This window comes from Haliaeetus leucocephalus, unplaced genomic scaffold (genome assembly GCF_000737465.1).
Source record: "Haliaeetus leucocephalus isolate CR32 unplaced genomic scaffold, Haliaeetus_leucocephalus-4.0 Scaffold362, whole genome shotgun sequence".
In the NCBI taxonomy this organism is placed as follows: Eukaryota; Metazoa; Chordata; class Aves; order Accipitriformes; family Accipitridae; genus Haliaeetus; species Haliaeetus leucocephalus.
The window spans coordinates 829,984-857,173 of NW_010972798.1; the positions used below are offsets into that span (position 1 = coordinate 829,984).

A 27,190-nucleotide genomic window follows, 5' to 3' on the forward strand; every position below is an offset into this window, starting at 1 on the left:
TTTGCACCCTTTTCCCTGAATGGTCTCCAATATTTTGATGAGTGGTTGCTAGACCTGGTCACAGTACGCCAATAGCTGTCTTGCTGCTGCCAAATCCAGAAGTGATGTAACCTTTCCCTTTGAATTCATATTTTCACTCCGTTGGTGTGGGAGACTCATTAGTCCTCTTTGCCACAGCATCATGCTCGGAGTCGCGCTCTGTGAGCAGTAAAACCGAGGGCATTTCCTTCTGCCATTTGTTCTGTATGCCCACAGGGCTGGAGCAGTGGACCATCTCCTGTTTATTTTTAGGTCACATGAGCACATTAATTCCTTGATTTAGCAAAGCATTCAGCATTCCCTGTATCCCGAAAGACATCCTATGGCGATGAGGACCAGCCGTGTGGGTCCGCCTTCACCACCAGCTCATCTACCAAACGGGACCGCAAGGTCTGGCACTAAGCGATGTGTGTCGGGCAAAGAGGTCAGAATCGTTTGAGGTTGAGCAGCTACAGAGCAGGCAGTCGGACAAGGTCTTGTGTGGTTTGCCCTTAGCCTTTGCAAAAAGGTCCTTGGAAGAACCGAGGAATTGCAGTTTGAATCACGCCAAGCCTGAGACGCTGGCAGGGAGCAACGTTGGCTGGGGAGTTGTGGGAAAGCACAACCCATCACTGCTAGAGCAGTGGCTGGGGCGAGTTACGGAGATTACACGCCGCTATTGTCAGCCAAGCCTGAACTCTTACTCGGAAAGTTGATCTTCAGTCAAGTAACTCTTGTCTGAAGTGAATAGGCCCTTGATTAAGGACAGAACAGGCTTTCATTAAGACTTTCTTGGCCTAATCACATTAGATGTGAACTTGTTATGTTTGCTGAAGTAAATATTGCATCTGCTGTGAATACTGGCTCGTACAACGCACAATGGGAGCCCTTATTCTGCAGCTTCTCGTTCTGGGCAGAGTTTTGTTGTCTCTCTAGGCTCTTGCTGCAGCCACAAGTTATCCAAGTGAAGCCCAGCAGCCTGACAGTAAACAAAAGGACATTGTCAAAGCTGCTTAATAAACATGCTCTGCACCCAGGGGCCTGGGCAACAGCAGGGCCCACAAGCCAGCAGAACATGCGAGCACCTGCTTAATTTCATTTGCAGCCAGCAAATTGCTGAAGCAAAGGCAGAGAAGTAAGCAGCAGCTTATTTTGGTGCAAAGATGCTGTGCTGGTAGGTCACTTGTACCTGCAGATGGCTTTGGAAGTGGCTTTTTCCACACTGTAAGTGGGGCAGAATGGAGTCTTGTGTTCTCCATGTCTCCACAGGCAATGCTGTATGCATTAATGTAAATGCTTGAAGCATATGGCTTGCTATAGGTGAGAGATACTGTGAAAAAGACAGAGCCCTTTGTATTCTGGTATGTACCTGTACCTTCAGAGTTAGTTGTCTTCCTCTGCCAGGAAGGGCTCTCCTCCCAGCTTGAGTGGGCCCAATGTGGACAGCAGGGATGGCTTCCCCCACCGTGGGGTGGGCAGGAGAGAGGACAACGGCTCCCATTTGTGTGAGAAGCTTGTGCAGAAAAGGGTTTGGGCTCTCCCTCCTCCTCTTTCACAGGCCCATGTTTGATAAAAAAGGCCAAGATGCTTTATTGCTCTAGATGGAGAAGGACCTCAGTTGCAACAATGATTTAAAGACCACATTCACAGAATGCTAAAAGTGCCACTAGTGCTAATGTTGGTCCTTACCCTGTTCCGCTTCCCTGAAACCCCTGAAAAGTGGCTCTGAGCTCCCTCCCTCTCTCTGCCAGTCTCCACTGTGCTCTATTGAGTATGAATGCATCATTAGGATAACTACAACAAACCATCACACGTGTGAAAGATCAGTAACTATATTCTAGTTTATTGACTGCAGTCAAGTTTTATTATGCCTCAAATAATTAAATACTGCAACTGTGACATTAAAAATACAGGCCAATTTAACAAAATAATTGTATTCTGAAGATTATGTACATATTATACATTTTACAGTATCATGTAAACTTTTTTATACATAAGGTAAATCTGATTTATGGTAACTAGAAAACCCAAAGTACTTGCCGACAAAAATATTCCTATGAAATATAAGCACTGTGTCTGGGACATTAGGAAAATTGCAAAGAATGGAAACCAACTATAAAACATAAGATAATTGAGTTAGTAGAAAAATGAATTAAATTACATTCATATAAAAAGTTAAACTAAAAACATTGCTATGCATCATCATTAAAAAAGGGAAAAAAACCTCAAACGTTCTCTTCTTATATATTAACACACACTTTCACGGGGAGCTACTGTGCGCCTCATTTCCAGCAATGGGGCATAGCCTAGGAAATCCAGATTCCCATTCTCCTTTTAACATATATTAAATAACTAGGGTCTGTACCAATACAAATATTGTATATATTCATGCACTGTGATTATGTTCATAGTAGCCTACCAAGGCACAATTTTTGTGTGGTTTCCCCCTGCCCCTTACATTTTGGCATGCAGTGCTAGAGATGTTTGCTGTTCAAAAAAAACTTCTGTAGGATTAGTCTCTAGTCTGATTTGTCACACTAGGTGACACAGAAATCCTTCCAGTATAGACTTAAAAATAAATAAGTAAAAGAAGGTAAAGGCCTTAATTCAACATCTTGCACCAATCATGTCAACTCAGTTAACATGCCTTAACTCTTTCTACAGTTTCCAGAAAGCATGTCACTGAGGTGATGTAGTTATATTTCTCCGGTCAAACATTTTATATATTAACTAGAACAACAAAATTGTTCCTTCTGTAAATCTTCATTCATGTGACAGCTGTAGTGTTTTGATTTGGCATAATGGATCTTCAAGTCTAAATTGGTTTCTAGCTCGCATCTCATCTTGGCATACCACCATTTGCATTATCTGCTATGTAGTGCATGTAATTAAAGTACCTAGGTATGCTCATTAAAATAAATGCATAATTTAACTGTATATAAACAGCTGCCAAAATTAACAGCTGTTAACCTGGCTGTATTTTGAAGGCTTGTAAAACTTGCATATTTTATAACTGTTCTGCACCATAAAAGGCCTGGTCCTGCAGATTGCTAGGCATGTGCTTATCTTCAAGGATTTGAAGAATCTTATGAGATAATGAATGAAACTACCCCTGGGCCTCTACAAGCACCGCAGATCATGCCTCGGATGGGTAGTGTGGCCAGGCATTAGTCATAAAAGTTGTGTCAAGGAAGACAATGAGAGTTGGAGTGACTAATGTCGACTGGGTTTAGGCACTAGATATATTCCCTCAAGTGTTGAATGTATCTGAAATTAGACCAAACACCTCTGTCAGGCTTGGACAAGGTAAAAGTGTATTCCAAGATGGCCTTTATAAAACATGCCCAGCATTACAAAAAATTAAACCTATGATGTCTGTTTATGTACAGTTTTAATAGAAAAGAAATACTAAGCTAGAGTATCAAAATACCATATTCATATAAACATATGAGAGCTTCTAATAGAAAAGTAAAAAGTGTAAAACACAAACTTTTTGGGAAATTAAATATCCTAAAAAAGTTGTTGTTTTTTTAAAACAAACAAAAACCAAAACACAGGAATTTGTGTGCTTAAAAAAAAGACGACTACATCTCCCCTCGTCTACGAGTTTTTGCTGCAACAGCTCGGCCTTCCTCCTCTTCCTCCTCTTCCTCCTCATAATTTTCTTCATGAACTTTCTGGTTGTTCTCTTCTTGCATTTCTTGATCTGCTCCTCTGTTACTCTTTTCATCTGCCTGATTGGGGGCAGGGGGAAACAAAAAAACCCAAAACACAGATTCAGTACAACTGCCAGTTTCCTTATAGTTTATTTTAAGGTGATGAGATGAAGTTAAGGAAAAGGAAAAATGACTGTCAGCTGGGGTTGTTAGTGCTGATGGACAGAAACAGTAAAAGATTTTTCCAAAGTCCTCCAGGCAGCAAGAATTGATGTGGGGGTGGAAGAATGAGCAAAAGGAAGTTGGGACAGCATGAAATTTTAAGGTCTTTGATTGAAAGCAAGCTACAACAATTATTACATAATGTCACTGTGACATGATTGCAGTTATGTTAAGTGTTTAATCGTGTCACCGAGTTTGTGGGTTTACACAGTACTTACATTTTCGTCATTTTCACCATATGGCTCTTCAGCATTGCGTTCCAGTTCTCGTTTCTTCTCTTCAGTCAAATCTTCCTGGATCTACAAAGCACAGAGATGTTCTGTGTATTTTAATTTCCTTTAAAAAAGTAGCCTGTGGTGTAAATCTACACGTTTTCACAGCTACACTTTCACAGAATGAAGATTCAAAAGAAAGGGAGGAGAGGGCATGGAGAGGTTAAAGGAGGAACACAACCACCCCCACCCCCCAACAATTGGGAAACTTGCTTCCTCTCAGACCATACTTAACTTTTAACTACAATTTTCACAGCTAACACATTTAGATTTCCATTCCATGTTTTAACTTTACATACGTATTATCTTCTCCTTGTCCTTCATGGTAAGACTGTTGTGACATAGCAAAGAGTCATTAACTGACACGTCCACCCCCCCCCAGACTCCTAGAACTATTTCAGTTCTGAGATGCAAGGTAGGTATTTAATGGTAACTTTGTCCATGTTTTCCCAGCAGTTGAGCGATCTTTCTGCTAATTGCTCCTGGAAAACCACAAAGGAACAAGGTAGGACTGGGAGTGAAGAATAATCTCTTCCAACTCTATCCTTGAAGAGAGCAGGCCACACTGACTCTGTTTTCCAGGTGTTCAGATCTTGATCCAGCACTTTTATGTTAGTGCTCTCCCTCGCTTCCATGTCCTTTTATGGTTAGGTGCAGATTTGAAAGAGGCATGCTTTTCAAAGTAAACTTGATTTTTCTTTTGGACAATGCTGTTATGTGTATCTGCTCCAAATGGTGCCCTGCAAGCTGGGTAAAATGCTGCTGTAAGGCCATACAGCTGTCCCCATGGGAAAAAAAAAAGCTGTTTCACCTGGCTGGGAAGCATTCACCACTCAGTGCTGCCACCTACCCCTGCCACAAAGAGCAAGGATGAGATTGCTGCTTTCGACAGGGCTCCCTGCCTCTAGCAGCTGCTATCACCTTCTCCTGAACAACAGCAGCAACAGCCTTCTCAACATCATCGGTAGCAGGAGAGTATATTTAGCAATTGCTTCCGACAGACAAAGCTGCTCGTGAACAAGTTCTCTGAGGTTAGGTATTGCTGCCAGCAGAAGGGCAGCCATCAAACCTGGATTGCTTTGAGCGATATATGGGAAAGATCTGAACAACAGCAATGTATAATATTAGAGTCTACCTACTAAAGAGACTATTCCTGATTACAGCATCTTAACTCTTTCTTGATTGCTCATTCAATCACTGTTCACTCTTTAATACTTCCCGTAAGCACACTGGTCATAGTCCTTTATGAAACTTGTATTAAATTACTTCCTGTAAGCCAAAGAGTAGTTGCCAAAGGCCAACTATTCCCAGTTCCTAATGACCTGATTTGATTTAAGCTACTGTATTTTGAACTGGTGAATTCTACGTGCGTACCAGCTAATCTAGACAAAGTGTTCCCCATAAGGGAGTAATGAGTAGCTGTTTCTATTGCTTTTTGTAAATCATTGTGTATGAAGTAGAAAATAGCAATTGATTAGGTATGTATTGAAGAACTGCAGGGCAACTTATGCTAGCACATGCATAATGAGCATGCCATTCAACATTCAAAAGAAAGTCCCTTCTCCTTTTCTCCTCCAGTTCAAAGCAATGTGCTAAGAGCTTCCTGACTATTTGACTCCATGAACAGTAGGGGCTTACAGAACTTGGATTGCTTAGGAGGATAAATCAAGGTCAGAGCTAAAGAGCAAGTAACTGGCCAAGGAAGCAGTTTGCCCAGAACAGCAGCATGCGATTAGAGATGCAAAGTTGGGGTTTTTTAGTGACCTGTGGAGGGTTTGATGTTTTTGGGAATTTTTCCTTCTGTTGTGAATGGCTTAATCTTTTCAATTTTTGCACAATTAATCCTGTGTTGCATGGAAGACTAATGGATTGCAGCAAATAAGTATGAGTAATACTAAGTGTGTCCAGAAGTGGACACCAGAGTAATGGCAAAGACTTCCTAGGTTTCATGAAGTCAGGCAAAGTGATTTGGGTTCATCTTGTAGTTACAAAAGATACCAATGTTGAACATGAATGGAGACATGCTATGCTACCTGAGTCCACATATGCCTTATGTCTGTTTTCTTACCTCCTCTTCTCCTTCTTCCTGGTATTGTTCATCCACATTATCTTCCTGCTGGTCAGGATTTCCTGCCATCTGCAGAAAGATCATATAAAAATTCAGTTCTGTGTGCATGCCTATTAGCTTTAGAAGACTGAAGGTTAAAGCTTCTTGTTCTGGAACTAAAACTTTATGTAAAGCTAAAGTAACAATAATAGCATAAGAAGTTATAGTTATATACTATATATAGTATATAACTATATATGGTTATAGTGTGTTCATTAGCATTAATGATAGCCTGGCTACATGATTTAGAACTGCCCTAAATTAAAAAATAGACAGCAGAATGATTATAATAAAAATCACTTCACAGAATAAAGCAAGACTTTCCATACTAAGCAGGAAGACAATGAAATAGTCACACCATTAAAGACTAATGCCAGAAAAATACAGGTTATCTCTCCCTGGAGGAGTTCACAGTTTAAACATGGTTGAAATGCACAGCATTCACTGGAATGGCCATAGAAGGAAAGTGATGCCACTGCTTACAGTTGATTGTTGTTGGCATGGAAGTGGCATAGAAGGGATTTGTGCAAAGACCTGATTGTATGAATGGGTGTTCTTGCAGGGGCTTGTGTGAAGGTAAAACACAGGGGCCCTGAACTATGAGACTACAGCACCTCACTGAGTGGAGCCAGTGATGAAAGACACACCAGTGTATCACCAGAAGTAATTCCACACTTTACCTGTGCATGTCATATGGCTTAAAAGAAATCTTTAGAAGTCAAAGTTCAGTGTTCTCTCATCAAGCTGTGCTAAACTGCCCTTAAAGAGTACCTACAAATGTTTCCTTTCCCTTTACTGACCACTAGGTGCTCTTCCATTCCTGGATGTCCTTGTTTCTGACTGGTTTGCTTGTGCTTTTCATTTTCATCTGGTAGATTTTCTTCTCTCTCTTGCTCAGCTTCCTCAAATTCATCTTCTCCCTGATTGTTGGGGTCATCAGCAGGATTCACATCTTCCATGGCTGCCTTCTGTAATTTTCAGAAGTGAATGTTAAATACTTTTATCTCACAGTCAAATTCCATTTCACTTGAAAGCTACCCCTAGCATGAGCTCTGTTAGAGCCAACTCCATACCCACTGAAACCAGCTGGAACCTCTCTACAGGTGTCAGGGGTCAGTAGATCAAACCCTAGCCCATCCACAAGTGTCAGTTCCTGAAAGAAAAAACTTCAGCACTGAACACAGACAGAACTGCAGGTCTGTCTATCTGCTAGAAAGCAGATTGAATCTGATGACTTATTTCACATAGGCTGTAGAACTCCTTTTGTTTACTGACTATCTGACAACAACAATGCCTGATAAGACCAGGTGCAAAAAAGATAAGACTTTAAATGCTCAGAGCTCAGAAGAGCTGATGTGATCTTTCAGTACCAGTCTGTCCTGCAATATTGACCTTGTCTACATCTATAATAAAACAAAAGAAAACAAGACTTGCTTTTCATCATAGTTTGCCATTCAGAAAATGAGCATTTTCTTTCTGCTTATCATTCAGTAAAAGCATTTCTGATATCTTCACAGCTGACAAGTTAAATATCCTTTAGGAATATTTACTATACAACTCTAATTTGCTGAGGGGGAAGGGAGTGAAGATGATACGCTTTATGTTCCACAATGCCAAGTAAGATGGAACTTGGGGGAAGGCGCAGGACTGAATCTCCTGCATCCAGATCTCTGTGCAATCAATATCATGGCTGTGTTCAGTGCTGAGGTATGTTGTCTTTCAAGATCTCACACTTCTTCTGTACTGACTCCAGCTGGTTTCAGTGGCTATTCAGTTGGCTCTTACCCTCTTAACTACTCATAGCATAAAAATATTGTCACCTCCCTTTTTGACTGACCACCAATGAGTTACTGCTGTTGTTTTTTTTTTAATCCAAGTTTATCTGTTCAAGTCCCAGCTAAATCCAAATCCTTTATTCCACCTAAAGCACGGATCAAAGGAATGTAGAAAAACAACTTCCTTCCAACAAGGAAGCTTTTTTTGATTTCTTCCCAAATCAGTAAGGACAACTTTAAATAGATCTTAGATGTAGTTTTAAACTGTCAAACTTGTCTTCCTAGCAGACCTCTGGTTCATCTTATTTCTGTAACGTGCAATTATGTTAGATGAGACTTCTGGGTTTTTAGTTCAGTAACGACTGCAATCCATAGCATCTTAATTCATACTCACTGATTCATCAGCCTGCTGATTTTCTTCTTGATGTTCTGGTTCTTGCTGTTCATTTGGATTATTTTGATCATCATCTTCACCTTCATCCTGGTGGTGGTTGTCATGTTCATAAGCTGACAAATTTTTGACATTATTACTGTATTACAGCAGTTTTTATTTAGCCTTTTTGAGAGCCTCCTATATACTAGCTTCCATACATGCTTTTAACAGTAGGCAGCCTTTACCTAAAGAGCCTACCTGAACATATAATGCTAACAGAACTGTTTTACTGCTAGTAGGATACTGACAGTGAAAGATTATACAATTTGAAGAGATCAAACAAAATCATAGGCAGAGCCAGGAATGTAACCAAGATCCACAAAGCCCTATCCTAGCAGCTCAATCACAAGGACACTTTTCCTTTCAGGAATGTGGATATGATTTTTAGTAACTCCTGTATTTCACTCAGTCAGTTCAACCAATGTTATGTGAGCTTCTGATTTTAAATTGTGAGTTTATATTTCACTTGAATCCAAACTGGGTATGAAATGAATATTAAAATCTCACAGGGAACCTGCGAACATGGTAGGGACACACATTTTATCTTACCTCCTTCCTCTTCCTGAATACCTTGCTCTTCTTCCCCTTGTACAATATCATGGTCCATGTTATCATAATGAGCCTGTTGGCTGAGAAAATTAAATGCAAATACATCATTTTGGTTTCAAATCAGTGTGGTTTTGCTTTAATAAACAAACCATCCTACTACATCTCTGCCCCTCCCAGCTCCTGCCAGAATGGGTTCCAGTTTAGCTTTCTATTACCTAGTATGTTTTCACATCACCTTTCCTGAAAGAAGATAAACTTCATAGACCAAAGACTTTCTTGTCCTACTATACTAACTTCTGTGCTTGTATTTCTCTATATATCAATGGGATCCGCTTTGTATTTTCAAAACTCCTAAGCTAGTATATTCCATAATCAAAGCACAAATACTATGAACTGGAAGCAAAGAACCTCTCAGATAAAAGGTCTTAAAGACAGACTACATGGATCAGTTATTCTGTTGAATAAGCAGTTTTAGCTTTCATCTTCAAAGGGGTTTGCTTGTGTCGTTGTTCTTGCAGGACTAGTATTTTGACTATCAATTTATGAAAGGCGCTCTCATACCAAAATCCTTCTAGAACATGGGTCAAGTTAATAATTAATATTTCAATGTTTCAGCAAAGAAAATTCAATGGGCTTAAGATTCCAAAAGACAAAAAATTGTCACTAACAATTTTAAACTAAGCATAAGGGAATATGACAGGGAGGGTAAAAGGCATGTAGAAGCTACAATATCATGAATGTAACTGCATTCACAATAATTTTGTGACACTAACAGAGTGTTGGTTTCTCCTGAAATCATGCTTTTGTCTCTACAGTGCAAATAACACTAGTCACTCTTGTCCAGAAAGTCCTCATGGAATTACTTAGAAACAGCATCTCACATTTAAGAGGAACTTTAGCTTAGGTACTTATTACATATCTGATACTGGATCTCCTCAGTATGAAGAGATCATAATTGCTGCTTAGCAGAAAGTAATTACTAATTTAAAGCAAGCTTTAAGACAAGGGACATTGTATGCCAGAAGCCCCTAACCTCTCCCAAGGATGTGCATGGCAATGTACACTTGTTATTCCAGACTTCAGAGGCTTCCATAGCAAGAAGAAAAAAACCTTAAAACAGCAATCAGATTTATCCTTGGAAAGGAGGAGATAAGGCTCACTGGATTTAGTTTATGGGCAGTCTAGGTTTATAGTGTTAAACCACCCTCTTTTCAAAGGTGGTATGGTGGAAACCATAAAACCTAAAGCACAGACCATGATAAACACATGTAGAAGGATTTAACCTTAGCCGGTTTTTATAGAGTTTTTCTCCTTGTTCTGCCTGTTTCTGCAGTTGAAGCTCTTTTTCTTGAAGCTGTTGCTGCCGTAATAGCTGTCCTCGCAGTCTTTGCTGGTGTAGCAATTCCTGATGTTCTCGTAGCTGATTGGCTTCCTCTGCTCTTTGGGCTGCAAGCTGTTGCTGCTCTAGTTGTTGTTCATAAGCTGGCTTATGTCTTTTTGTTACAGCTTTTGTTGATGTTATCTGTCAAAGAAATGTGTTAGTCATAGATTAATCATAATTTCAATGATCAGAAACAAGCACGCAGAAACCTGTGACAAGACAGATGCTACATGCAGTAGGCAAAATTACAGCAAAGTTATTTTAAGTTTTCTTGTCTCTGCTTAAAATTTAATTATTTTTTTGAACACAGACTGGAAGTGTTGGTATGTTTGTGGAGGACATGGGGAAAGAAGAGGAGATGCTGGGAGAAGCCATGCTTTTCTTACACATCAATAATACTAAAATGCCCCAACATATTACCAGTAAAAGAAAGTTTTGATGGCTGACAATTAAGACAGCGAATATGCTTCCATTGACTCAGCAGGGGTTGCTTTGAGCCTTAAGTGAGACACTGCACATTTTCTACAGCCAGCAGTAACTTAAAACTAACTTTAGTTTCACAGCTTAACTAATTGCTCCTGTTCTAATCCACTGCATCTCTTCAACAATGGCTTCTCATCACACTGGAGTTATACAATTAATCTGCTAGAAGAGTGTTTACAAAGCCTAAACTGAGATCAGTAAAATGTATTTTCCACTGGAGATCTGATCTAGAATGTAAATCCAGGATTTGCTGGTTTTATTTAGAGCTGCATAGACCAAGACTTGCCATTGCTGCGCACTGATTTCCCCTGGCTATTTTAGTCATGTTCATCTTGCAGTTAAAATTTCCTGTCAAATGACAGCGAATGTTTAGATGGAAATGTGTTTACAGAAGGTAGTTATATCTGACAAGGAAACACTGCAATTTGCTGAGATGCATCAAATTAGTAAGGCAGGACAGCTCTCCAAAGTGCTGAAGCTAAGTCTCATTCTGTCTTCTTCCCATCAGCTACCACAGGCCTCAAATTTAAAGTAGGAGATGGGATTCAACCTGACTGCTCTTTTTTTCCATCTGTTGCTTTTTATCAGCAGAATTAATGTTCATTAAGCTGCATTTGGCAAGCACTGCAGTATGTGTGTGCTGAAGTTGAGCCTGAATCCTATGCATCCAAGTGCTTTGAATCCCAAACTTTCTATAAACATGACACTGATTTTACCTAGAAATAGGCAAGTGCAATACAGGGCCAGCAATGATAAGAGATGCTTCCATTTAAACAGCAAATCTAATAAATTAGTAGAGAAGAAAAGAGCTCCATACCTCTGAATGGAAGTGATCACCCAACATGTTCGTTTCTTCTTCTTTCTGTTCCTGTTTTTTCCAGTCATGGTCTTCTGGTACTTGATCCTGTTCCTCCTCCAAGTGCTCAGGCTGACCTGCCTGCTCCATTTCTTCCTCTTCAAGTTCTTTTTTGCGTTCCTCTTCAACTTGATCAACACGTTGCTCATCATCCTCTCCAGCTTCTTGTTGCTCCTGAATATTTAGTTCTTTGGCATGCCGGCCCTCGTTAGCCCTTCTTTGCAGATGAAAAGGCTCAGCTCTGTCGTCTTTTTCCTGGGTATTTATTTCTTCTCTCTCTTTTTGCTTCTCATTCTGCAAAACATACACAAGATCATGTGTGCAGAAGATATTATGGATTTCATATTTTCAAGAGAGCCAAGGACCAGATATGGATATCCTTCATTCCAGCCTGCAGTAGTGAAGCTGTTGTCAGGAGAGCCAAATGCCTGCTTTGGAACAAGCTACCCCTCCTGTGAAACGGAATCAATACCTGATTCTTGGCTCTGCACAGCTACAAAAGGTGTTGTACAATTGCATCACAAAGAAGATTAAGCCTCGTTTTATCTGAAGTGGAACAAAACTATTACAATTCCATATCTACAAAGGAAGCTTTGTATTTTTATTTCCTGTAGGTTCTGCTGGCCAAGAACTCTTGTAAAACAAAACTAAAACTAATGTTTTTAACTTCTAGACTTTACCCATGACTTTTGTTTGTTTCTTTTTGAACAATGGATAGTGTGCCAATTTTAAATATACTGACTTAAGTGTGCCACTGAAACTTTACAAAGTATGTGAAAAGGCAATTTCTTCAGAACTTGTCAAAACTTTTCTGTAGTCTAAAATTTGAGAGACCACTAATTCAAAAAATTAGGGTTTTTAGCAACTTTTTAAAACAGCTTACATAAATCAGTTTTACGTGCATTTACAGTCATGTGAGAAAAGGTCATCATGAATATAGTTTTCTACTACTCAATAAGATTAAACTGTTCCTTCTTCACTCAAGAACTGACAAACATCTACAATTAAACATACACTTCTATTGGAAGTTAAGCACGCAGCTAGTATTTTGCTGAATAAGAACCACTTCTTATAGCATCTGTAGCCAATGAGTACTTTATACCTCCTTCTGCTCTTCAGCCACAGCTTCATGGTGCATTGGGAGGTCACTGCGGGGAGATGGTGCTCGCACCTCTGGTTGCTCATTTGGTCGTTCTAACTTCTCAGGCTGTCGGAAACTTGGCATTTTGTTGAGCGTGTCCTTCAACTGTTTGTATTCCTCCACCTGGGACTAAAGTCAACACATTAATTATAGTGTGTCCAAATCAATTTCTTAACAAAATGTAGTCACCTTGGAGTAAACTTGCTGGCAAGACACATAGTAGAGAGACTCGATATTCACATTAGAGCAAATATCAGGGAGGAGAAGGGACGGAAGCTTTTAAAATTGATTGTTTCCACACACTAGATAACATTGATTCATCATGATCTTTTCAGCCAAAGTGCACATGCATATAAAGTATATTAGAAAAATCTCTGTGGGACAAAGATGAAGATGTGTTTTATTCATGCCAAGCAGGAGAATTGTCAAAAGGGGGGATGATGCAGTTTTCCTGGCAGACTAAAGCGAGGGAAATCAAGAGCACCACAACTTCTCCTTTACTGGTAGAAAGAAGTGCAGTTCTTTCAGAAACAGTAGTTTTAAAATATATATACACATTATGAAACACCAAATCCTCAACATTTAGACAGGTGTTACACAAGACAACAGCCAATGTACAGAACTGAGGCAAAGGAAGTCATAGTATACTGTTGGTGAAAAGCAAGGAAAATAAAGAAAGAAAAAGAAGAGAGAAAATGTACATTTCTAAAGTCTTCCTGAAATGCAATAGTAAAATGTTGTAATTTGATTTGCTGTTTAACTTTGTACAAGATCAGGATACTTTCAAAAAGCTTTAAACTGCAGTGTGAGAATCCAGACTGGTTAGTACACCAGTCCCTGTCTCTGCAGCAGATGTACAAGAAAGATTATCCCATAAAGTAAAATTTTTTGAGATGGACAGGATTTATAAAAGCTGACCAGCTGCATATACAAAAGGTGGTGCCCCATGAGAGAGTTTCTCTGTTGCTCCAGGGGAGGTGGTGGGTGTGTTTACTACCCATTTTGAAGTCGGAGGTGCATCTTGTAATCCTTTTCAAAATTCAGGTTAAAAAATGGCTACACTTTCCACTCAGTGACTGTGTATGTCGTTTTGTGTGTTATGTGGTATCATAGCAATCAATAGTACAGCAGACAGGCATGATGCATTGATGTACAATGCATAATACTCATACAAAACAATATCCACAGTGCTACAGATTGACATGATGCAATGCATAACAGCTCCGAAGCTAGACGCACCTCGAAGCATCTTCAAAAGACTATGGCATCCATTAAAACAGACGGGCCTAAAAGCAAAGCAGAATGCACAGTAATTACTCTTGTCATTCCAGAGGGATACTTCTGCTTCCTGATTAACTGCTGGAGAGTCCAATAAGAAATTTTAGAGGAAAAGAATAGTATTTATTTAATGTAAGACTAATAAGCAGGTGTCTTGAACTTTTTTTTCCCCCCACTCGCTGACCATGCAGAGACACTAATAGGCTAGGATATTTAAACAGCGCACAGCCAGATCAGAATTCAAGTACTCCGTTCTGCTGCACGACTCGCTAAGCTGAACATTGTGATTCAAGGCCATAGCTTAAAAGGTATTAATACTGGCAGAAAGACAGGCTTTATAAAAATATATAATGAATCTGACTGGCTGTTTGAGCTATGGAAAAATACAAAGATTACAATGCCTTAAAGATTCAGGTGACAAATTCATTAGTGCAATATTGACTATTGATATTTAATGTCCAGGATACACTTAGAAATAGAGGGGTCATTTATTGAGCTCTGTTTCTAAGCAATAATCCCTTGTGAACTTTCTGTAGCTGGTTTGCAGGAGAAACTATGCAACTGTGCTACATACCTTCTGTTCTGAAAGAATGTGCAAGACTCTTCTCTTGAAGGAAAGGTTCTCTATATGAAAAATGCCACATTCTGATTGCAGATAGAAAGGCTTTGTGTGACACAGGTTTTCTAATTAAAGAACTGAATCAATGCCAGGAGAAGTATATGGAGCTTCCCTTTGGATTTGGTGAACCTTAAATCAGACCCTGCATCTGCCCTTGTGGAATTTCAGATGTTAGCAAATACATACCAAGTAGCTAATGTGGCCAGTGGGAAAAGAGCTTAAAAGTAGCTGCCAGCATATTTTAGTACTGGATATTAAGATTCTTCATATATTTAGTCTATGAGGGACCTTCCTGGTCTTGCCCTGTTTTTTTAATATCTACACATATGGATATGCACCGCAAGCAGAAAAAAAAAAGATCCAATGCTTTTAATGCTGCTAATGATTTTGTGGACCATGAAAATACTTAAATGAAGAAAATTCATCAGGAATAAAAATAATTTCACACTGCCTCATTGCCTTTCCCTTTGATCTTTCACCAATAGTCTTCCTCTGCTCCAACGTTACTCCTACTTTCAGATTCCCTGTGGGCCACACAGCTTGTACTAGCACACCTGACTGAATCTGCAATACTCTAGCAAAGTTTGCACTTCATGGTTAGTTCACTTGAAAATGACATTCAAGAAAGGTAATGCTGTTGCTTCCTTTTAATTAATTTGAGTTCCACCTGGAGTTTACATTCCTCCATATATACTCTACCTCTGTTGCACTGATGTATACAGCCTTATAAATCTCTCCACAAAAAGAGACTTTATAGTATACCAGCATCCAGGTCTTCATAAGTGATACATGTGAATGTCAGAGTATGGGATGTTAAACCAAGAGAAGTTCTATCAGAGAAGACAGAGAAAGAAAGGTATTTGACAGCTCTCATGGAAGCAGAGATACTCTTCTTATCAGTAATACATGCATTCTTGGGCCTATAACACAGCTTTTTATTTTCTGACAGCCCTATGATCTGTTGCAGCTTCTTTTTAAGAGCAACCCTTTAACTCATGCATTTCCCTGCAGTGTGCAGCATGGTGCTAACTGCAAATTCCCCATGCGAAAGGCTACATGCAAAACATTACAGTCAGCTGAACTAGGAGAAACAAGTTTTAGGAAGGTTAGAGCCAGTAGAAGCTGCTTTCCTTTCTGACCTGTGCAGCAGCTAGTGCACTCTTGTGGTCTTCCAATGTCACTACAAGCTGGTTGTGTTGGGAGAGTAAGTTCTTATGCTGTTGCTACACAAAAAGAAGAACATTACATGTTTCACATAAAGTTCATTCTAAAGGTAAATTAGGTAGCCTGGGGGGTTTTGAACTAGGAAGATAATTCAATTTATTTCGAAAAGAAAATCCTGAGTTGGAATGACAGCATTTATTTATTTAACATGGGATGCATATTAGACAGAGAAAGTGAGCACGCCAGGAAAGAAAATTCAGAGGCCGGGATTTGCTTAACAAATAAAGTTAAAAGTTGGAGTAGAAGTTGATGATCGTTTAAAAAAACATAAGAGCTGGAAAACATTAATTTCAGCAAACTTAGTTTGCCAAAACACAATTCATAACTTGCAAAATCAAACTTCCATTTCCAATTTCTATACTAAATACTACTTTTTTTTTTAAAAAAAAAAAAAGAGCATGTACCTAAAGTGCAGCTGGCAAAAGACAAGAAATCCAGTTCAGCCATATTCTTCTCCTTTTTGCCACAAAACAGAAACTACAAGTCTTCAGCATAGCCCATTTCTGGCTTGTTAAAACTTGGGAAAATTTTTCTTTTCTTAATGGTCTTGAAAGTCTCCTCAAAACAAAGCCTACCTTGACATCTTGTAGCTGGGTGTGAATGTCTTGGTGAGCTTTTCTCAACTGTCTGTTTTCCTCCCGTAAGTTATACAGGGATTCTGTTTAAAAGAAATTACATAGAGAATTTAAACCCGGTCAGATTTATACTACTAGATTAAAGGGCAAAATTAAGACTATAACACAAACTACATAAAATCCTACACAATTGCTACAGTAAAAATGGATTAGAGTAATTGTATGGTTTGTTTACATTACATCTCTCCCCAGCCCCATAAAAAGCTTTACATTTTCAAGCAGAAAATTTCATATTAGTGCCCCCAGTCTGCAACTGGAATTATGCATCACTGTTCACGCTAGGGACTGCAGACGGCAAAATTCATTACGGTAATCTGAATCTTTTAAAGGCAGAGAGGAAGCCACCCTCCTTTCTTCCCCCACATCGCATCTGGTGAGCGAGAATTTTATGTCATAAGACTAAGCTATTCTTTTGGAAGAGGTGCCCAGATGGCCAGCATACTTAAAAAGCTTTACATTCTGGGACCAGGGAGAGGGGCTTCTCTTCCCGCTTCTTACGTTATGTTGATGTGGAATATTGCAAGCAGACACAGGCAAGCTCTTCCCACACTCCAAGCTGCTAGGCAGCAATCCAGCTCAGTCCAAGAGCTAGCTGTATGACTTCATTGGTGTGGTGCCAAGGCAGAACCCATAAACACAGCCTCTGCCTGCAAAATACTGTGCAGACAAAACGGCAGACAGCTCCAAAACTAACTCACTCATGTGTTAGTGACACACAGCAGAAAGTGGCTGAAGGCCCTTGATGGAGAAAGCCTCATCCTTTTGTTCTACGCAATTGTGTAATTAGGATTGAAGAGGTCTGCGAACTGCAAAGAATCTCTTTAATAGGAAACTGGACGCCAAGAGTAAAAAATTAATACTTCATCTTCCAAGTACACAGATGCAACGTTTCAGAGAAATTGATACATATGAGAAAATTAGGTCTAAAAATGAGGTATGTAAAGTCACTTCGTAAAGAGGCACAATTAACTCTGATAGAAGTGGCATTCTTAGATTACCCTTTTTTGTAAATGAAAGGCAAAGAGGCACGTCTATCTTTCCAGGTTTATACAAGTCTTAGAACTAAAAATGAAAGACTGAATAAACCATCCTCTGACAGTTGATGGGCTTTTAAGTGCTGTGTTTCTTACTATTTCTCTAGTCTAGATAGAAACACGAAGTGCACGTATGAATTCAGAAAGAGGCCACAGAAAATCATCAAGAAAATGTAACATCATCAGGAGGGATAAGATGCATGAATGACCTGTTAGTGACAACAGAGATGATGCCTTTCTGTTTCACATCACACAAAACACAATGACAAATACACATTTTAATATGGACAGCCAGATACAGGTTGCATTTACCCTTCAGCTTAGAGATCTCCTGCTCTTTTTCCTGCTGCAGTTGCAAGTATCTCTCCTTGTGATCATTGAATGTTCTGCTAAACTCTTCTCCTTGTTTTCGGTGATCTTCCTCAAGGTCAGCATGCTGTTTCTTTAGTTCTTCATGTTGACTCTGCAAATACCAAGTTGGAAACTGGAACAGTTCTGTATCTGCATATCTGGCTAATATTGTCTTTGGCAATTTGTTAAATAAGTCCAGATGAATAGGAAGCATTCATAACAAGAAGTTTATTATTCAAAGCATGCATATTGCAGCTCCTCTCAAACACAGAATGATCTCTGTGATGAGTAGTCTCCTGTTCTAGGGCTATGTCACCTCACCCTGCAGTTGCATTGTCCCACTGGGAGCTGCTGAATGTGTCTAAGAAATTCCTTACATGCCAAACTATGTAAAGTCTGATAAGTCAGCATACCATACAGGTAATTGCATTTGATAAGATTAAATTACCCACTGGGAAGCCTGACTAAGAAAAACTGCAGTAAATCATCTTTTAACGGTACTGTTGTAAGAGGAAGGCACCATCGATGTACTGACATTCTGGAGTGAATTATCAGGAGCCAGTGAGGCTGTATCTCCCTGACATTGCAGAATACCAGTGTCCTGTGAAACTGGGTTTCTCAGTTACCTACCTTCAACATCTGGTGTTGTACACTGAGTGCACTGTATCGACTATTTGAGTCTTGCTGTAAAATAAAAACACTAGTGTTAAACAGAACAATACTGTCAATTTCTCTAACCTCTGTACATGCAGTTATTTAGGAGTCACAAGCAAAGGGACCTAACTCCCCAGGAAACAAATTAATCTCTCCACTTGCTTTGGAACATAGCAAGCATATACACTTTGCGCTTACTGCGGCAACAACGTATTTTAACTTAGGTTACTCAGCTCACAAACTGCTCCCCAGTTTCAACATGAAGTAGCCATAAAATCCTAATTTACTCACTTTATAAAGACTTCTCTACAGGTCTCTCAGTCCTTTGCCAGATACAGCTTTCCTTCTGGCACTTGGTATATAAAACAAAGTTTCTTGATGTTTTTATACTTGCCAGTTGAAAGACCACGTGTTAGAAAGTTGTCACTGTCCTTTTCCCTGTGGACTAGGCTACAAGAAGATTTCTGATGCCTTCTTATTCCCCCCTTCCCCTTAAAAATAGTAACATTATGTTTGAATTACCATAATATAAACAGGAGGATATTTTCTAAATTAATTTTCTGGAAAGATATTAGTAACTCCTACTACAGCTCAAATGATAAGGAATTGCAAAGCACTTATGCATGCAGAGTAGAAATGGGATAAGTGAGAGCTCTTTCAATTAGTATTTTGTAAGACCTCTTCCTTTGAACAGTTATAATTGCAAAGTATTTCCTTTTTCTTGCGACGCAAATAGCATCAACTATTAAAAAATTGTGCTAGGAATGATGACTTACCCTTCCTTTATTTAGCGTTTCCTGTGCTTCTAGTTTATAAACAAGAAAATCTACAACATAAAAGGGAAAATACTGATTAAAACTGACGAAGATTAGAATCTGTACTTAAATAATATAACTGTTGCGTACATAAATTCTCTTAAGAGCTGAATACTTAAGTAGTTACAATTTTCCAAAAGATCTTAAAAAAAAAAGCTACAGAGAGTTTAATTAAATGCTCAAATTTTGACAAAATATTTTAATTAAAGAGTTTCATAGTTTCATAAAATATTTTCATATCTTAGTGTGAGATATACACTATATATATAGTGTATATATATATAAAATATATATATTAAATCTGTTACATGAACTCTCTCAGTAGAGGCCCATTCAAAAGCATCATTCAAAAGTAAAAAGACATTTATAAATCGCGTATTCTTGCATTAGGATAAAAAAAACGTACTTTAAGAAGTGTGAAAGTCTAGACTAAGTTTAAATAAAACAAAAATTTCCCCTTTCGTTCCCTGATCTTCTTTTCAGGATTTGAAAATGCCAACTCACCCTTGCATAGCAATGGGACAGCTCTACACTAGATGGCACCAGAAAGCTATCGAGAACTGAACAGTAAGAATAATTTCTTACAGGTTCTTATTCTTTGCTAAAGTAGTTGTTTTAATTCAGCGGTTGAGTCCTCAGTTTTAGCCTTAGTTTAGCCTAAGTTTCAGGCTTTACTCTGAAAATCGTAGTGAATTCAACATAACAAAAGACTCAGAGAGAACTCAGAGGATTACATTCTGCTGAAGTTTTCATAGAGGGCAGACGTGTAAGAAATACAATGTGTGCCAACATTTCCCCCTCACACACAACTAGAACTTAGTTTTAATTGGAAAAAGAATGTAAGCATGTGTTTACCCTTAAGCATGTGTAAAAATTCTGATTCAGGGTCTAATTTCACATTGATGGAATGCAGGAAAAGATCCCATGTTTTTGGTACAAGTTTTAAATCTTCAGCATGCCAGAACAGGATTTACATATGCCCGTATTTCACATACATGTTAGGTTTATGTACATTGATATATACATATTCTCTATGTATACTATGCCATGTTGCAGTGATCTGTAAACAGTACTAAAATGATGAATACTTTTTCAAGAGTTAAAAAAATAAATAAAGAGATGTACTAAAAAGACCACCACAGATCTGCCAAGGTGGTCCTGCTAATGTGTTATACATTGGTAACTCATTTAAAATGGAACAAAATACATCTGAAGTTACTTTCTAAAGTAATCAAGTTATCTTAAATGTCGAAGTGAAAAGCACTTTACCTTCTTTTGCTTTCTTATGTTCAAGCCTTTCCTTTTGTAATGACTTTTCTAATCTTGACCTGTGCTCATATACAACTGAAAAGAGAAATTTTGTACACAATTCATTTTAAAAGTAATACATACATAAAACTTCACCCACCCCCAGCATCCCCAGAGAGCATTGGCACCGAATGTACCAGGAAAATACAAGTGGAATGAGATCATAGGATAAAGGACTGTTTGTGTCATTTGGGACGGTAACTTTTTTTCTTTTTTGCATGCTTTATTGATCCTGAGTTCTGGGTTATTTCCATTGCATAAACATAGAATGTGATAACCATGTAAGTGATTTGTTTACAGAGACAGTCAGCGATGGTGGATCTACATGAAAGCTACCAAATCCTCTTTCCTTCTTAGGTATGCAGGTACACATTTTCCCATGCTTTCATCCTCTCCTCCCTTGTTTGTAAAGAGACAAGGAAATAAGACAGGACAACCTTACTGCCAGCGTAAATCCCTGCAGCAAACAAACTGTCACAAGGAGGGAAGAGAGATGCACAAGAGCAGGACAGCTTAGAAAGGTGCAGAAGTACACTAGACAGGCTGCTTAGACTAAGACACGGAGAACCTGAGATCCACTCCTAAATCCTTCCAAAAACTTGGACAACTCGGTTTTCTGCAACCTTCTTTTTTGTAAAGCCTGGGTAACAGTAGCCTTTCACACCACAGTGCGGTTGAAGACCCACAGACTGCACAGTTAAATGCTTAGGTATAGTGTCCTGTATTTCTTAGTAAGCATGCACTGACAGCAAGTATACATATGCTAAAGCACCCTGTACTCACAATATCCATGTAATCTGAGGAGGATTTGGGGGGGGGTTGAGGGATTTTTCATGCCCCAGTTAAGGAGATAAGGCAGGAAGAACAAAAGAAATCATCTGAAGGGCTAGGATAGCTAAAGTATAAAGCTAAACTGGATGCTTCTCTGTATAGGGTATATGAGACTGCTTATCACGAAATCATTTCAGTTTGAGAGTAAAATTTAATCTTCACTGATTTTTAAAGGCATTTATGCATTTTCTTTAATGGAGTCAAAATACCCATACGGTAGTCTAGAGATGAATGAAGAAGTGGTCTGCGTACAGCGCTTCAGACAAAAAGCAACAGCAAAAGCTGAGGTTTGAGGGGCACTACTCATAGTAAAACCCACAACATCCTCAGCGGACCAGGTAACAGTAGTCATGCAGCGTGTCATGCGGTGTGTCACTGTCCCCTCCAGCGCAGTCACGGACTACAAAAAAATGCGTATTTTTTTTAAAAGATGCTCTGACATCTTTGCCAAACTCTGCAAGCCCTTTGAGCTGACACTACTACCAGAAGAGGTGCTTCTGCTGCTTGTTCTCGTACTGTCCTTCCCTTCGCCCTCACTCCTGTGGGTGATGGGACAGCAGGACCTAGCAGCTGGGGACAGGGTGCATAAGGATTTCGGGTGGCAGTGCCGGCTTGTACAGTTCTTAAGAGGGCAGTAGTGATGACTGGCAGTGACCTGGAACTCTGAGTGGCACGGCAGGAGACGGACTGCTCCAGGTTTGATTGCAGAAAGCAGAGACAACCTTATTTCTAGGTTTTTACGGTATGACAACCGCTCTTGGTCGTATCAATGGTCCAACGGACCAACCGTGCCATCTCTCAAGACCTGACAAGAACAGATGCCTAATACAAAATTTACACAATGAGTTTACAGTATTTCTTTGACACTGTCTCCCAGCAATTTATGCCTCCCAAAGACTGTCTGAGGTGCCCGCAGGTCCTTTGCATACACCATACCAAAATCGATTTTACATTTATTAATTTGTCTAATTGTTTGTTGTATCCATGTGTATTTCGGACATCCAATATCCTCTGGCAGGAAGTCCCACCATTTAGCTGCCAGTAAAGCAGCATTTCATTCAGCTTGTGTTTTGAACATCTAGTTTCTCACAAGTGATGGGGCACATCGGTCCCTATTTACCCTTTCCTCACCACTCACTAGACTGAAGGATCATTTTCTGAAATAGCCTACCAAGTTTGCAGTAAAGCAAAGATATTCATTAAAACTCCTACAAATGTACAATTATATTGGTTCGAGCTCAGTTTAACACATATACATTTCACTGTCCAAATTATAATTTGCACTCCTTTAAAGAGTTATTAATTTGTATTAATGGAATGTGTGATTTTTCAAAACTAGGAAACTCATTTTCCGAGAAGTAAACTGTTGGTGAACATAAGCCTTTAACAGGAAGCATCCAATAAAGACTTGTATCCTGCCAGCCACAGAAAACTCCTCTTGCACCTTAAAACGTGTTCTTATTTCCACCAAGGTGCATTCTGCAGGCTCTTTTGCTACTGGCTTATCTACAAGTGTTTACGTTTTGGCTTAGGAGCTGGAATGCTAATCAATCCTTGTCACCTATCTCTACTTTGCTATTTATCTTCTGAAGTCAAGGGCATCAGTCAAGATGAACTAATGTATCAACATCCTCTGCAACAAAACAAGCATGTAATGAATATTCACAAAGTCACCAGCAAGTAAGCTTTCAGAGGAGGAAAAAAAAAAAGGCAGCACCACAGTAATGGTTTTATCTAGGCACCAAAGATTGTGAATGCTGAATTACATTGCAAAAGGAACAGTAGTTGTAGCATAGCAACTCGGGACAGAAATGAAAATCCATAATGGGTTTCCCCTCCCTTGCAATCAGGGGCAGAAATAGGCTTTTTGGCAAACAGACTAAACCACAAACAGATTAATAGGTAATATTTTGCATTTCACTTCTTTGTCTGCAAGCCTACCTTCCTCAGCTCGTCCTAGTGTTTTAACAAGTAGGGGGGAGGGGGGGAACCCTGCACAACAAACCCATAAGAGCAGGGAGAAAGGAGAAAGAGAATGCAATAGTTTGGGTTTTAGGGACCGCGGTGCTCTGTACCTTTCACAGCTAATTGCATCTCTGCTGAGCTTCGGCTTTCCTGTCTTCACCCTGCACTTTCAAGCAATGTCTCTACATCCCTCCCAGGTAGTGCATCCTCACTGCTACCTTCTGCGTGCTAACCTTTGAAATACTGGAACAAAGCTGGCAAGGTCTTAATATAGCCCTTCAGATGGCCAGAAAGGACTAAGAAAAACTTCTTCCTACACCTCTCCCCTTCTACTTCATTTACTTGTTGGTTCAGCAATGTTCTTCTCTGATAAAAGTTCATAATGTGCAATGTAATGAAGATTTTGATGAAGAATAATTATTAAGAAAGCATGACTTCCATATTTTCTCACTTGCTCTTTTGGCGAGTAGGTTGCAGGTCAGATTTTTACGTACATATAGGAGTTTATCTCCCATAAACATAAATTATTCCCACCAGTCAGGAACTTCCTAGACAAGAAGAGCCCAAACTACAAGGCTCTTGTTACTACAGCAGGGGATTTCTCTTTCTTCACTACCAACCTGGATATAAGATGTCTGAGCAAAATTCTCAGAGAAATAAATACAATAAAAAACATGTTTTCTATTACAGGTTTCCCAGCTGGGGGGTAGAACCTATATAAGGAATCTGACAAATTCCTACTGGTGTGATGCACTGACAGGGCACTTCAACTTCACAAATAATTTGTTCCTAGGGTAAGTTCTTAATTTTGTACTGATCTTTGCACAAATACTTGAACTTTGTTTCTGTGTTATATTTAATAGAATGGTACAGTGGTCATCTAATGGCTAATAGGCACTATTCCAAAGCTGCAATAAAGAATAAACCGAAACCTGCAGTTAAGTTACCTATATAATGTAACCTACATGAATGAACAAAGAACAACAAACTCACAGAAAGGTGATCCAGCCTCAAAGAGCAGAGCCCAGAAACAGAACTGGTAAGATCACAGCTAGTTAAAACACCCTTCTCCTTCAACAAGGAAATATTTAACAGTTCTTGAATTGATCCCAATTAAATCAAGTCCTTGATTTAAGATTTTTCTCATACAGAAAAGAAAGTGGCGGAGAAGGGGGACGGGGGGTGCGATGCTCTGTAGGTTCTCAGAAGATTACACCACTTTGACCACTGCTGAACGTTAACTGCAACACAGGAGTCAAGCGATGTGATGAAAGCAAGCTTATTTAACAGTCATGGTTATTTCTCTTATCTTTGCTTTGCACATCTAAGCAGTAAAACTGTTATTGAGCAACATATGCTATTATTGTACATTTAAAAGAAAGTATCTCCTATTTTACGTTACCAGCAATTTTGCAGCTGTGTTACTTTGGTATTTTGGTCTGCCAGAAGCATGATTCCAGAGTCTAAAATACCTCAGTTCCCACTATCTTACATACTGGAAAATTAAGTTCACATTGGGATTTAAATATACATGATGCCAGAAATTTTATTAATTTCAATGTTATTGTTTCTTATGCAATTCTGCAATCTTTCTCTGAGCTTAGAGTAATACCTTTCATTTAAAACCAGCAGATTTCAGTAGTCTTGGCAACATTCAATGTTGCTTTCTCACAGACTGTGGCAGAGTTGAACTGAACCAGCAGCGTGTGGTAAGCCACACTGGCACTTTTCTAGTAGCACTACGAAGGTCTGTAGAACATAGACTTGTTATAAAAATACAGATAATTTCCAATTCTTGTCACTGCAAATAGAACCATTTAAAATGTGAACCCATGCAAATAGCTTTTCTGCTGAGTGCAAAGTATTTCCATGAGCCAAGGAAGAATCCCTTCAATATGGCATGTAGGATAGATTTTCTAGTCCAATGACAATAATTAATATTTTGATCTCAGAAGATATTTCTTGACTCATCTGATGCTAACATTTCATGCTGTGAGAACACGTTATTAATATAACAAGACCTCCTCCCCAAGCTTCCAGCTCTGTGTTAGATTAAGTCAGTGAATCTGGCTTCAAACAAGGAGATCCACTATTTCACTACTAATAATCTTATCAGAAACAGATTATCAAACTGTGGGTAGCTCCTGGACAAGTATCAGGATTCCCTACCACAGTACAACCCATATGGTCACAGCATATACTCCATCTATTTCAAAGACTCTCAATTGAGAGTTTAGCAATAAATGGATATTCCAGTGACATTGCAAACATCTAAGAAACAATGGATGTATTCCCACAATAAAGACTAGGAAAACTGTGGTTTAAGTATAGCACAAGAAAATAACATTACAGAAACCATATCTTTACAATATATTGAACAAAATATTGAAGCTGTTTCGTATTTTATACCCTTGAAGTTTTCAGTTTTGAATTTATACAAAAAGGGCAGAAATAGAAGCCAACATAATGTGAAACTGATTGCATGTGAAAAACAAGCATTTTTCTGGCTTAATTATGGAACAATTTTACATACAGGCAGGGATGGACTGCTCTCATTTTGCTCACTGAAAACCACAACTAGCATTGCATGACAATTACATTTACTTTAAAACAAACTCCTACACTTTTCAATTTACTCACATGAAGAATGATCAAGTAATAGCTTTGTCAAATTACAGCCAGTCACTGCAAAAGAGCAGAATTCCTCCTAGCAAACTAAACCATGCATCAGCAGTTGTGCTTAAAAATAACCACTGCTTTGACTTAATTCACTAGGCATTTATGTTGCTCAGAGTATTAATAATTTTAAGAGAGAAGTTTGTATTGAATACCTGGATCTTCACATCCAGGACTTCTGTAGTGTCTGTCATACACCTACCACTGATTTCAGTTGCACAAGGAGAAAGCATAACATCTACCTCTTTCAAAGATCCTGCACCAAAAATAGGCTATCAATTAAAATAAACCTGTTCCTCTAATAAGTTAGTCAGTACTCCACACTAAGAAACTACAAATGGAGAATGGGACTTGAGCAAATTATGGAGATTTGGGTCTGACTAGCTTGAGTGCAGGCAGTGACGTCCTGCCACACCATGCTCCTAATGCACAGAGTGGTTCTACACAAACGAGATGCACCACTGCTGCTAAAACAGCTCCACACGGAGCTGTAGACGGAGACTGATCAAGTGCCTGCACTTAGGTCAAAGTTTAGCCATGAACTACATATGATCTACCCAAAGATAACAGAGAACTGACTATGTGCATTTTTAGGTAGTATTTTCCATCTTGGAACACTGGAATTTTTTCTGGGTAAGTTGGAATATACCTGAAAAAAAACAAAGAATAGTTTGGGAATTACCTGTATCCTGGTAGTTGACATGACACTGAGTGTTGGGAATCCATTAAAGCTCATAGCTGACTCCTTAACTAAAGCTCTGAGACTCCTGCTTTTGGCTCTACAAACTCCAATTCAGTCCCTGGTGTCTTGCTCAGGACAAGAATTATCACTGATGCTCTCTATGAAACTTGCTTTCTATCAAGGGTTTTTTCCCACACTAACTTTGCAGAGCTTGGTAACAGATTA

The 27,190-nt window shown here is 39.1% G+C and overlaps 1 protein-coding gene across 1 annotated transcript in view; it reads right to left on the minus strand.

Moving 5' to 3' along the window:
- Positions 1-3,602: 3,602 nt before the first annotated feature.
- GOLIM4 (golgi integral membrane protein 4) overlaps positions 3,603-27,190 on the minus strand; it is a 32,542-nt gene continuing 8,954 nt past the window's right edge. The window contains 15 exon segments of the mRNA XM_010572856.1: positions 3,603-3,752; positions 4,115-4,195; positions 6,237-6,305; positions 7,076-7,243; positions 8,445-8,557; positions 9,033-9,112; positions 10,316-10,518; positions 11,672-11,966; positions 12,838-13,022; positions 15,930-16,013; positions 16,590-16,672; positions 17,996-18,146; positions 18,665-18,718; positions 19,465-19,514; positions 20,773-20,847. Coding sequence (XP_010571158.1) covers positions 3,603-3,752; positions 4,115-4,195; positions 6,237-6,305; positions 7,076-7,243; positions 8,445-8,557; positions 9,033-9,112; positions 10,316-10,518; positions 11,672-11,966; positions 12,838-13,022; positions 15,930-16,013; positions 16,590-16,672; positions 17,996-18,146; positions 18,665-18,718; positions 19,465-19,514; positions 20,773-20,847 — 1,841 coding nt within the window.